We start from the raw sequence: 12,755 nt of genomic DNA, 5'->3' as shown, positions 1-12,755 counted from the left end.
CAACATCAAGCATAGTGAAGATGTGGAGTAAATGGAGCTCTCACTGCTGCTGGTGGAGTTGAACTTGATACCACCACCCGAGAACATGGCCAGATCGAAAATGGCCAGGCCCTACTACAAGTGAGACATGTACCCACTCTAGGACAGCCATCACACACCCAGGCATATACCAACCATAAATAAGGACATATGCTAACACTAGCACAGTTTGTCATTACCAAAACTGTAAACAACCCAAATATCCATTAACATTAGGAGGCATAATTCATAGTGTATTCAAGTAATAGGTTACCACACAGCAACGAGAATAAGCAAACTACTGCTACACACAACTCACAATTATAATGTTGAGCAAAAGAGGCTAGATGCCAAAGAACACATACTGAATAGTTCCATTTCAGTAAAGTTTTAAAAAAACCCACTAACATACGAAGCTAGAACTCTTCCCTTTTAGGAGGAAGGCTTGGGAGGGCAAGGACAAGAGCACACTTCTAAGGACCTGGTAATGTTCTATTCCTTTGTTTGGTTATAAGGTGTGTTCACTTCATGATATGCATTGAGCTATACACTTAGGATTTGTTCATTTTCCTGTATTTTTAATATAGAAATATTCTACTAATATTATATTAAATACCTGAATGAGCTCTTCAAAATGCTTTCCTCCCCAGCATTTTAGTATTATATTGAAATTTATATAATTAATATTATATAAAATTAAAATAGAAAAATAGAAAAAAATATATATTTATTATTATTATTTAAAGTTAAAAAACACCATGAGTCAGATGATACCGCTTCCTGTCTTAAAGTTATGGGATGGTTTTCTACAATACTAACAAGGCCACCTGATCTGGCTCCTGCCTACTTCTCTATCTTCAATTCACAGCCCTGGTCCCTCTTCATCACCATGCTCTGCACTGATCTTTCTTCTCCCTCACACATACCAGCATGGTGGTATGTTCTTGTTGCAGGTCTCTGCTTGCTCTACCCTTTTTGCCTGCTGTTCCTTCCCCATCCTCCTCTGTGGCTGCCTATTTCTCATCTCTCACCCTGGGTCCCCATTTAAATACTACCTCTTCAGAAATGCCTTCCTGGCCTGGCTATGTCCTTTAGCACATCCCACCCCATTTCCCATTCACTTCCCACCCCTGGCATTAGTCAACATTTTCTATACAGGTCCAGATAGTAAATATTCTAGTTTTTGCAGGCCAGATGGTCTCAGTCATAATTATTCAACATTACTGCCTTAGCAGGAAAGCAGTTATGGACAATATGTAAATGAGTGGACATGGATATTCCAATAACACCTTACTTATGGATCTTAACATTTAAATTTTTTATCATTGTGCATGTCATTAATTTTATTTTGATCTCCCCCCCTACCCCGCAAGCATTTCAAAAGGTAAAAACTCATAAAAAGGCAGGCAGTGGGGCCAGATTTGGTGAATGGCCCTAGTTTGCCAACTTCTGCTTTAACCCATGACCCTGATTTACTTAATTCCTAGACCTTATCACTATCTAAAATGACTTCATTCATTCATGTGTTTATTGTCTATCTTCTCCTGCCCCTAACATTTCAGCTCCCAGAGGGAGGGGCCTCATCTCTTTTGTTCGCCATTGTGAGACTAATGCCCATCACCATGCCTGACACAGGGAGGCCAAAAGAAATGTTGGCGCAAGCCCACCTGGGTGTGACCACGGCTTTGGCGTGGATCCTGATGCTCTTCCTCCGAGTGGGGCTTATAGAAGCAGACCCATGCTCTTCCCTCAAAGACTCTCCAGTTGAGGATTCAGGTCGGGCTGACTGAGATCGTAATAAACAGCTTCTCCTGGGTATGAAATTGGCTTGATGCTCCGCTCAAGATAGGGACTCGATTTTACCTTGGCTCGACTGATTTCTGTCTCTTCCTTAACCGGGTATTCTATGGTGAACAGCCCTGTTAACAGAAGACACGATGTCACTCTCCCTCATGGCCCAACCTTTCCTGCCCTGCCGTGGAGCTCTATATATCAGTAGCCCTTCCTTCAGCTCATCTTCCACGCCACTCCTCCACCCTTGCATGTTCTCTGGCTGGACTGCCGCCCCTCTACTCTCTGGCACAGAGCTTCAACCCTAGTACAGTTAGGGCCTCGGTAAATGCTGGCTGAATGTAGGAACAAATCAATCTTGTTTCTATTCATTCGTCAAGACCCAACTGAGATCCCTCTTCTACCAAGAAGTCTGTGTTTCATTCAGCTCTGCATCCTTCATTGCACTTATACAGGCTGGGTACACAATGCATCCATACTGTTCTCTTCCCTGAGAATGCTGTTCCCTATATCTCTGGATTTAAGTAATTTCCATCCACTTTTTTGTTGTATTTATTTGTATTCTTGTTTTAGTTCCCTACTAGACTTGAAAACTTCTGAGGCCTGGGAACATCATTCCTTCATTCACCTACAAAACATTCCTTGGATGCTGGGAATATATAGATGACCCAAACAGGGTTCCCTGCCTCTGAGAACTCCAGGGGGGTTGGGCAAACAAAGAAATATTCACAATGCTAGGTAGTAAGATTTATAATTAGAGTACATTTTGTATGTGCTGTGGGAACCCAGAGGAATATAAGACTCATTCTGCTGGGGAAATCAGAGAAGGCTTTCTGGAGGAGGGATACAGCTGAACTGAGTCTTTTTTTTTTTTTTAAGATTTTATTTATTTATTTGACAGACAGAGACCACAAGTAGGCAGAGAGGCAGGCAGAAAGAGAGGAAAGGAAGCAGGCTCCCTGCTGGGCAGAGAGCCCGATGCGGGGCTCGATCCCAGGACGCTGGGATCATGACCTGAGCCAAAGGCAGAGGCTTTAACCCACTGAGCCACCCAGGCACCCCTGAACTGAGTCTTTAGGGATGAGAGAAACTTCTTTGAGCACAGCTTCCTGGTAACCCACCAGGGGGTAGCATAGAATGGAAGTCACTCTTCCTTAGTCTCCAGGCCCATCAGCAGGAGAGCCTAGATGCTGGAGGGGTCCTGGGGTCACCATGCTGGCCCTGGGGGTGCCCTGTAGCCTAACAGGGACAGCCTGCTGAGCTGGCTGCTTTTTTCTTTTCTGCTGAGATTGTCTTCAAGGAGAGGAACAGGGTCTGCAAACGGCTGATTGACAATACGGGAGAGAGTGCCAAAAGGTGAACCAGTGCCTCTGGAAGTGGGTCAGAGAGAGTTACAGAACAATGACAGGAGGCCCAGGAAAATAAAACAATTAGGGAAACATTGAGGACACACAGGGTGGTGCTCAGAAACTGAAGGTGGCTAAGGCCACCATTACTTGCAACATGGCTCTGAGCAAGTATCTGCTTCAGCGGCCCAAGCCTTGTCACCCCCTCTATCAATGAGGAAGTCACCCTGCCCCCCCACCTCCCTGAGTGGTAAAAAGTTGTCCTCAGTGGTGGAGGTGACTCAAGATTTAGGAAGTTATCGGATAGGCATCCCCCACCTTTCTGCCCCTTACCTGCTGCTAGCAAGACAGAATTCATAAACTGTGACACTGTCTTTTGAAACCGCTTCTTGATCTCTGCCAGAGCTCGGTTCATCTTAAATATTTTGTCATCCATGCGGGTCAGCAGCTGGGGAAAGGCCAAGGAGGAGAAAACATTGTTGCCTCCCCACCAGGAGCTATTAGCCCAGCCCACCAACAACTAGGCTTTGCTCTTGTTTGGAGGAGGTGCTGTCCCCTCTGCTGTGACACACCTCTCTCCCCCTCTGCTCAGTGAATTCCTGCATATCAGTCCAATTTCTGTGGAATTGAAGCCTCAGGTAGAGAGAATGGGGTGGACAGTGGACAGATTTTCTGAAGACTGATGGTCACTCTACATGTCCTTCTTTACCCTACAAGCAGGACTTCTATAAAGGATGCCCTCAATTAATAGCAAAGCCTCAGCCATCCTTCTGGTCTCTGGCCCCAGCTGCTGCTTCTAGGCTAATTTTATTTATTTATTTGTAGTTTATACCTAGCCTGCTTCCAAAAAGGATTTGAGGTGATGCTCTGGGCTAAAAAAAAAAAAAAAAAACATTTAAATTGAGGTGTTGCCTCACTCTCAAAGTGCTGCTTGATAGAAATATTTAGTGAGGAGCCTGGCTGCAGGGCCATAAAAGCTGGGGCTGCCGTTCCGCCTGTCGCTCTGATAGGTGGCTCCTTTCAAGGTGATGCGTGTCTGGGGAAGCCATTTAACAAGCGTCTCAGTGACAGAAACTTAGTGGGAGGAGGTAACCCTACCTCCCACCCTCAGCTTTTCTAGACTGCCATGGATTTTGCTGATGAACAATACCCAACCCCAACACACAGACCTAGGGAGAAGTTGACCAGACTATAAAAGTCCCAGGCAGGAGAGTGTGGAAGCCATGTCCTTAACATGTACAGATGGGGACACTGAGACCTAGAAATGGAAGGGACCAGCCTAAGGCTCTATGGGCTCTTCCTAGCCTGGGCCAGCCTGCACAGTCAGCAAGTTTTCTCTGGGGCCCCTTGCAGCTCAGGAAGTCCCAAGAACCGAACATGAGCCAATTTTCTGGGCCTCCAGATTTCGTGTAAAAGTGTTCCAAGATGCTTAACCTGGCAGGTAAAGTCAATATTTGGAAATTGTGTTCCCTATAATAAATCTGATAGTTCCTCATTTGCTGTTGTTTATCTAGTCTGAAATCTGTTCTCAAACAGAAGGGGTTATGACCTTGACACTTCTATGACAAGTCAGTCTTCTGGGTCAGCATCAGCGACAATTGATTAGAACCCAGCACTGTTTCGAGAAGCTGCTTTAATGTACTGGTCTGCTTAGCCCTATGCTTAATGTCCCTGAGACAGTTACACTTTTTGAGTTATGATGCCCTTTAAATAACTTTCGAGGGGCGCCTGGGTGGCTCAGTGGGTTAAAGCCTCTGCCTTCAGCTCAGGTCATGATCCCAGGATTCTGGGATCGAGCCCCACATCACGCTCTCTGCTCAGCAGGGAGCCTGCTTCCTCCTCTGTCTCTGCCTGCCTCTCTGCCTACTTGCGATCTCTATCTGTCAAATAAATAAATAAAATCTTTTAAATAAATAAATAAATAAATAAATAAATAAATAAATAAATAAATAACTTTCCAGCTTTCTCTCACACTGTCAAAATGCCTCTATGAGTTTCCCTAATGAAGATGTCCCCTTCTAGACCCGCATAGTCCACTAGAAATAAAATGCAAGCTACACGTGTGGTTGTAAACGTTCCTGTAGCCACATAAAAAAGTTCTTAAAGGTGAAGTTAATTCTTGAAACATATTTATCTAAACTAATATATCAAAAAAGTGGCTCTTTTAACACATACTCAAACTCAAAAAATTTCCCAAGAGAGAAATTTTACATTTTCTTTTCATGTTAAGTTTTTGAAATGCTATGCATGTTTTCTCTTATGGCTGATCTCCATTTGGACTTGTCACACTGCATGTCTCCAGTAGCCACTTGTGACTTGTGGCTACCACATTAGACAACACAGCCCTGGACTTCTAGTTCTTGCTTCTAAGATTGGATTCAGGTAAGATAAAATAAAACTTGAATTATAAAGGGGCTTTCCTAGGCCCGGAGGTAATGTTTGGTACATGGGCAGAGAGTGATCTCTCTTGGCTGTTCATGGGTGTCTTTAATTGCTTCCATCCTGGTTCTTAGCTGTGACCCAGGCTCCAGTGATTACCAGATAAGAGGTTGTTAGGAAAACGAAGCATTACTACCATTTTATGGGAAAGAACAATTCTCTAATAACTACTGCCTTTGGTAAGAAAATTAAGCTCACATTTCTTTTTAACACATTCTAAAAGGTTTTTAAGAAATATAGACACAGGACCTCATACATCATGCGTGCTTAGTCATATAACAATGATTTTTAGAGTAATGGCATGGAACCAAATGGGCAGGGTGGACTCACCAATAAGCATGATCATCATCTTAGCCCTTTCTTTTGCTCTTTGAAGTAACCAGTGCAGTCTGAAGTCACAGGCATCTGAGTTTCCTGGGTTCTCCTATGGGGCCCCTTTAACGAACACCCTCTCCTGGTACCCCAGTGGCTTCCATGGTGCCCCTCTCCCTGGCGCATTGTACCAATCCAGTTGGATTACAACTGGTGTTAATGATTTACCCCCTTCCATTAGGCAGAAAATATTTTAGACTAGAGGGAGTGAGATTTCTTCCATTTCTACATCTCAACAGCCAACTTGGCACACTGGAAGTGCTAATCAACGTTTATTGAATTATTTAATGAATTAATAAAGTTGAAATGCTGCTCAAATGAAAAGGCAGTGGGAAAACAGGTGCAATCCTCTCCTCTGAGAGAAACACAGGTGTTCTCTGTATCTTGTTCATATAGCATGGGTCCCTAACAAATGACTGCTTCCATGTCCCCATGTAAAGTGAGAACACTGGGCTAGCTGTTCCTAATGGGCTCTGTCAGCTCTGTGAGTCTATGAGCCTGTGGCATGCTGCTGGCAAATGTCCCTGCAGCACACTGAAAAAAAAAAAAAAAAAAAAAAAAAAGCCTTGCTCAGCCCTAGATAGGAAAATGGGGAGGGTGAACTGCCCTGTGGATGATCATATAAATGAGCATCCAAACCAAGACACTTTTGAGAGTGAAAGAGGACGTTATTAATAATTACTCCAGGCTGGCAGGTATAAACTGGGACTGGGCCCGCAGAAACTAGGAGGTGTGGTCCTTCTGCCCCTGTTCCAAGAACCTTCCACAGTGAACTAATCCCAGCAAAGTGCCCTGTTTGCAATGAAAATGGCCTGCTCCTTCAATGAACCCTTGTTTACACCAGTCTCATGGTGTATGTCAAGTGGGTTCTCAGCTAGACCAGAAACCCCTCAGGAACTGGGGACTGTGTGCCCTCCATCCTCTCCATCTCTCTCCATGATGTGGACTCAGGATCAGACACACAGTAATAAGACCCAATGACTAGAAGACCTGAGAAGACCTGGGCTTCCAGACTCCACCGTTTTCTTACCCACCCAACAAACATTTAGTAAGTACTTAATCTGAAGCAGTCCTGTGCTTAAGCCCTGGGGAAACAGACATTAGTAGGAATCATAGGGAATTCTCAATATGGTAGAAAAAATGGGTTTATAAATAAAGGAGTGCTAGAATAGAGATGAGTCATGGTTGGGAGGGCTGAGCAGAGGGCTGAGCAGAGGCAGACTCTCCTAGGGATGGGAAAGGGAGTGGTGGAGAGGGTCATCAACACACATTGGTAGTTACTCTTTCCAGTATCATCTCTCCCTCTTCTGGTAACAGCACCATGATGTTCCTGCCAGGTGGTATAGCTGGGGCTGATCACACCCTTTGGCTTTCAGGATGGACATGCTACTCGAGCCTGGCCTGTGAGAGCAACATGTGCTCCTGGTCATGCGGGCTGCTTCAGGCAGAGGCAGCAATGTTGGTGTTGCCACTTCTACTTGAGCACTTAGGAAATAGAAGCCCTTTTTCTCCTAGGAAGAACAAAGCTGGTAGAATCATGAGCCCAGAGATGCTCACGACCATCTTGTCACCATAAGGAGAGAAACTCCCTGAGAGTGAAGCCAACAAAGAGGAAAGCAGGAGCCAAGGGATGGGAAGAGCTGATGGAGTCATTTGAGAGTCTGGATCCAGCTATGCCTAAAGCTGCTTACTGACAGACTTTTCAGTTTGCTGAGCCAATATTGTTTCTCTCCATGTTAGCTAATCTGCTTTGGATGCTATTACAACTGAAAGACTCCTAACTGATAGAAGTTTCACAGAGAAGACGGTGCTAACATCAGACAGTGAATGATGAATAGCAATTCACTCATTAGTCAGAGAAAGAGGTAGGGCCCTGCCCCATACAGAGGGATAAGGGATAGAGGGATAGGAGGAGCACAGGCATTGAGATATGGACTGGCAGCCCACAGTGAGACAGCCTGGGGTCAGGCCTGCGGACCTGGTCTGCTTTAACTTACCCGTTTTTCATGTGCTACCCCATGGGGACAGTTGTTGGCTGATACGGAGAGTGTTATTCTTTCATTTAGGGAGGTGAAGGTGACCGTGATGGAGTCCTGGCTTAGCACCGTCAGCTTCATTTGCTCATTCACCTGCAGAAGAAGAAACGGTACTTAGAGAATCTCTGTTTCTATTATCCACCCTTCCACCACAAAGCACAAAACTCCTCTTGGGTTGGGGCCAAGAAAGCTGTAAGATCTTTTCAGTTGGAATTTAGCTTTCATGGAGAAGAAAGAATTCCAGTCTTTCTTTGGGGACTGACAGAAAAAGTAACTGATGCCTTCCCATCCCTGCTCCTTCCCTTTCCAGCCCAACCTTAGAACCAACTGTGAAAGAGACATAGGTGTCTGGAGGTAAATCAGCTTTGGTTCTAGCAGAACTAGATGGCGATGCAGCTTGGGTCGTAAGCCTATACTCTCTATGAGTCAGACATGTGCACCCAGGTACCAGGTCTATGAGCCTTGCTCTAGAGTATGCAGAGCTGCCTTGGGAAGCTGACAACATGGCAGGAGGCACCAGAGTGCACTCTGTGGGTGTGTGGGCAGTTGACAAAGGCGAACCCAGCAGGGGCTGAGCCACACAAACTCAGTCCCCTCCCCTCAATCCCCAAATATGTCACTACTCTTCCCCTGAGGAGCCAAAGGAGCTTTTTAAAAAAATCACTTCCAAAAAGGTAGACTTTCCTATGTATCAGTCCTAGACAGAAAGAGGGAGGATGAGCTGCCTTTCCAGCAAATCACTCCTTACTGAAAATTTTGTGTTCTAGAAGTAAGTTCAAGTTCAGACTCTGTTAGCAAGCCAGCTTCTCTGAAGCTCAAATTCCTCAACAGGAAGAGTTGAAAGGCTAGTATTAGGTTCAAACAAGATAAAGATTATGGAAGTGGCTTCACAAGCCACATAGGTCCATAACACACATGAGCAGATATTGTCAGGATGCAGCAGTGCAATCCCATGAGGTCCCTGGATGGTTCACATGTGCAGAGAGTTATGTGTGCACAGTGACCCTACCCAAGGGGCTAGGAGTCTATGGCCCCACCTGCTGCTGTTCCGTCTTCAATGTCCCTGACCTGTGTGCCCCAGACTCCTCTGTAGTAAGGAAATACTCTTTATTTTGCTCCTTCCATTTCCTTCTGCTATTCCACTTATTGGCCCCAAGGTCTAATTTCAGTTTCCGCACCACTGAGTCCCTTCCTCATACTCTGCAGTCTGTGTGCTAGCACTCTCCAGCGTCTGGAAAACATTTGATCCATGGCTGTCTTCTTGCCAAGTGTCTTGACATCCTCAAACTTGTTGATCACTCCCACTTAAGAAAAAACCCTACCTTCTCCTGTTCTTCTTCTATGGAGTGTAGAATAGAGCTGTGGTTGAGAGCTCAAGTGCTACAGTTTGACAAGTTTCAAATACCAGTGTTACTACTTACCAGTGGAGCAATTTAAGGCAAGTTGGTTAGCTTTTCTGAACCTGGGGGCTGTAACACAAGTTTTTTCCTAAGGCACTGAGCAGATTTCATGGGATAAAACATGCAGAGGGCTTAACACAGTACAACTGTTTTTTATTATGCCAACTCCCTGGGTGGTTTCTCTTCTTTTCCCCCATGCCCCAAATATGGGTGCTCTACAAGCTCATTCACTACTCATCTTCTTGGGAATTCATGAGCCAATCCATCACATATATCCATCATCCCTAATCTCTCACCCTAAGAGAGGATTATATCACAGAAGCCACTGAGCCCAATCAGCACATCTAAAACTACATTGATTTCTGACTCTCTCAGAAACTTCTTTTTCCACACAGACACATACTCCATTGTGGTCATCTATACTCCTCTCTCCTCTTATTTAGCCCCTACAGTTGATGTTTGAATGCCACTGAATCCTTCTACTGAAATGTTCCTTTAAGAAATGTTGCTGCTACCCTTCATCATGTCAGGTCTGGCTAGTAACTCTATAACTAGTCTTTGTACTACCCCATCCACTGATTTTTCCCTTTCTAGTCAACTTTCTACACACAGCTGACCCAAGCATGGTGGCCTTCAACTTAGAAACTAACCAGCTGGTTGTACTTCCAATATAGCTGAGTCAGTTCCTACCAGGCTGACCCAACCACAGAACTTGACAAAAATACAATAAAACAACATCCCAAAGACTCTGAAGAATAAACAAAAGTGGGCAAATTTTGAAGAATCAAAACTCAAAAGAAAGGGCCAGCATAGGATGAATTTCTACTTTATAGATTTAGCCTGAAGGCAAGCCACAGTCATGGCCAAAACACCACTATCTTCCTGGCCCAGGGAAAGAGTGAACCTGTGGAAACTACAATCACAGAAAAGTAAGGATAAAATTCCAGAAGGGATGGTGCCAAAGAAATGGAGGCTCAAATTCTTTTTTTTTTAAGATTTTATTTATTTATTTGACACAGAGAGATATCACAAGTAGGCAGAGAGGCAGAGAGAGGGGGGAAGCAGGCTCCCCACTGAGCAGGGAGCCCAATGTGGGGCTCGATCCCAGGACCCTGAGATCATGACCTGAGCCGAAGGCAGAGGCTTAACCCACTGAGCCACCCAGGCGCCCCGAGGCCCAAATTCTATGAATAAACCATCCATACCCCTGGCTAATCCCTGAACCATGCATAAGCAGGGGAAGACTCAAGATAGCTTACTGATAGGGAAACAGAAAAACTGAACTGAGATGTGAACTCTTGCCTCCTGCAGGTAAAACAGAGTTTGTGGTGTTAGTCTGACCAAGATCACTGCCTGCTAAAACAAAAATGTTAACACCTTTCAGAGAAATATACCAAATTTCAGACTCCACAATCCACAGATCCTCAGGCAACATACACAATGTCAATGATCTAAAATTACTCAACATGTAAAGAACCAGTGAAGTGTGAGCTATTCTCAAGGTAACAGATAAATGTGTGGTATGTCCCGGATGTTGAAATTGAAAAGAACTTTAAAGTAGCTAATTTAACTGTATTCAATGAAGCCAAGGAAAATATATTTGTAATAAATGAAAAATAGACAATCTCAGCAGAGAAAATAGAAAATATAAAGAAAAAACTAAATGGAAATCCTAGACTTGAAAATACATATATAAAAATTTTAAAGATCCGGGACGCCTGGGTGGCTCAGTTGGTTAAGCCGCTGCTTTCGGCTCAGGTCATGATCCCAGGGTCCTGGGATCGAGTCCCGCATCGGGCTCTCTGCTCGGCGAGAGGCCTGCTTCCCTCTCTCTCTCTCTCTGCCTGCCTCTCCGTCTACTTGTGATCTCTCTCTGTCAAATAAATAAATAAAATCTTTAAAAAAAAAATTTTTAAAGATCCACAGGATTAGCATAACAGCAGAATGAAGATATCAGAATAAAGTCAGTGCACTTGAGACTTAGATCCATAGAAATTATCCAATCTGAGAACAAAAGAACAGAGTTGGAGTGCTTGGGTGGCTTAGTTGGTTACACATCCAACTCTTGATTTTGGCCCAGGTCATGATCTTGGGTTGTGAGATCAAGCCCCATATGGGGTTCCACAATGAGCATGGAGGCTGCTTAAGATTCTCTCTGGGGGTGCCTGGGTGGCTTGGTAGGTTAAGGAGTTACTCCTGATTTTCACTCAGATCATGATCTCAAAAATGTCAGATCAAGCCCTGTGATGGGCTCCATGTTCAGCAGGGAGGCTGCTTGAGATCCCCCTACTGCTCCTACTCTCTTTCTCTCTCTCAAATAAATAAATCTTTCTTTTTTTTTTTTTTAAAGAGGCAATGTCAACTTGAATGTCCACACAAGGTATCCTTAAAAAAAAAAAAAAGATTTTCTTTCTCTCTCTCTCTACCCCCCTCCTTCTGTCCCTCCCCCGGTTGTACTCTCTCTCTCAAAATTAAAAAAAAAAAGAAATAATGAATTAACAGAGTCTCAGAGACCTTTGGAACAATATTAAAATCTCTAAAATACATGTAATTGGAGTCTCAGGGGAAAAGGAGAGAGATTGAGCACATTTTCCCCTAAACAATGACACAAGACTTTCCAAATTCAGTGAAGGACAAAAATGTACAAATTCAAGAAGGTCAAGAAATCCCAAACAGAACAAAGACAAGCATACCCAGACACATCATAGTCAAACTTAGAAAATCAGATTAAAGAGGAAATCTTGAAAGCAGCTAGAAAAATGAACAATGATTTGAATAACTACAGACTTCTCATTGTAAACTTTGGAGGACATACACAGTAGAAAAGCATCTTTAAATTGCTGGAAGGAAGGGGAAAAAAACCCAGTCAACCCAGAATTCCATGCCCAGCAAAGATATCCTTTCATAAAGACATTTTTAAAATGAAAGTAAAGATAATTTGTTGTCAGCAGATCTGTACTTCGAGAAATGCTTAAAGGAACTTCTTCAGACTGAAGAGAAAGAATACTGGAGGGAAACTTGGGATTTTCAGAGAGGAATGAAAAACACTGGAAATGTTAATATCTGGGTGAAAACAAACTGGCCAATGCAGCCTACAAAACAACAAGCAATTTCCTCAGCCTGACATACAACACCTCTCACCTCTACTCCACAGCATATACACCTTCTGCCCCCTTTCTTTCACAAGAAGCACCTGTGGACTTTTAAAACTGCCACACTAAGTCCTAACTCTAAGCCTTTAAAGACGCTATTCCTTCTACCCAGAATGCTTTCCCTTCCCTCTTCTATCTACATGAATCACATGCACACATGCTGCTGTTGCAACTCAAGGGTCACTTTGTCTTCCTGGCCTC

The 12,755-nt window shown here is 44.0% G+C and overlaps 1 protein-coding gene across 1 annotated transcript in view; it reads right to left on the bottom strand.

Moving 5' to 3' along the window:
* The window catches only part of C1H3orf20 (chromosome 1 C3orf20 homolog), an 87,969-nt gene that overhangs the window by 34,793 nt on the left and 40,421 nt on the right, over window positions 1–12,755 (bottom strand). The window contains 4 exon segments of the mRNA XM_047743810.1: window positions 1,686–1,819; window positions 1,822–1,937; window positions 3,489–3,603; window positions 7,964–8,095. Of these exon segments, the coding sequence (XP_047599766.1) occupies window positions 1,686–1,819; window positions 1,822–1,937; window positions 3,489–3,603; window positions 7,964–8,095 (497 nt within the window).

The sequence above is a fragment of the Lutra lutra genome, chromosome 1 (assembly GCF_902655055.1).
Source record: "Lutra lutra chromosome 1, mLutLut1.2, whole genome shotgun sequence".
NCBI lineage: Eukaryota > Metazoa > Chordata > Mammalia > Carnivora > Mustelidae > Lutra > Lutra lutra.
This window is presented reverse-complemented; position numbering and strand designations above follow the sequence as displayed.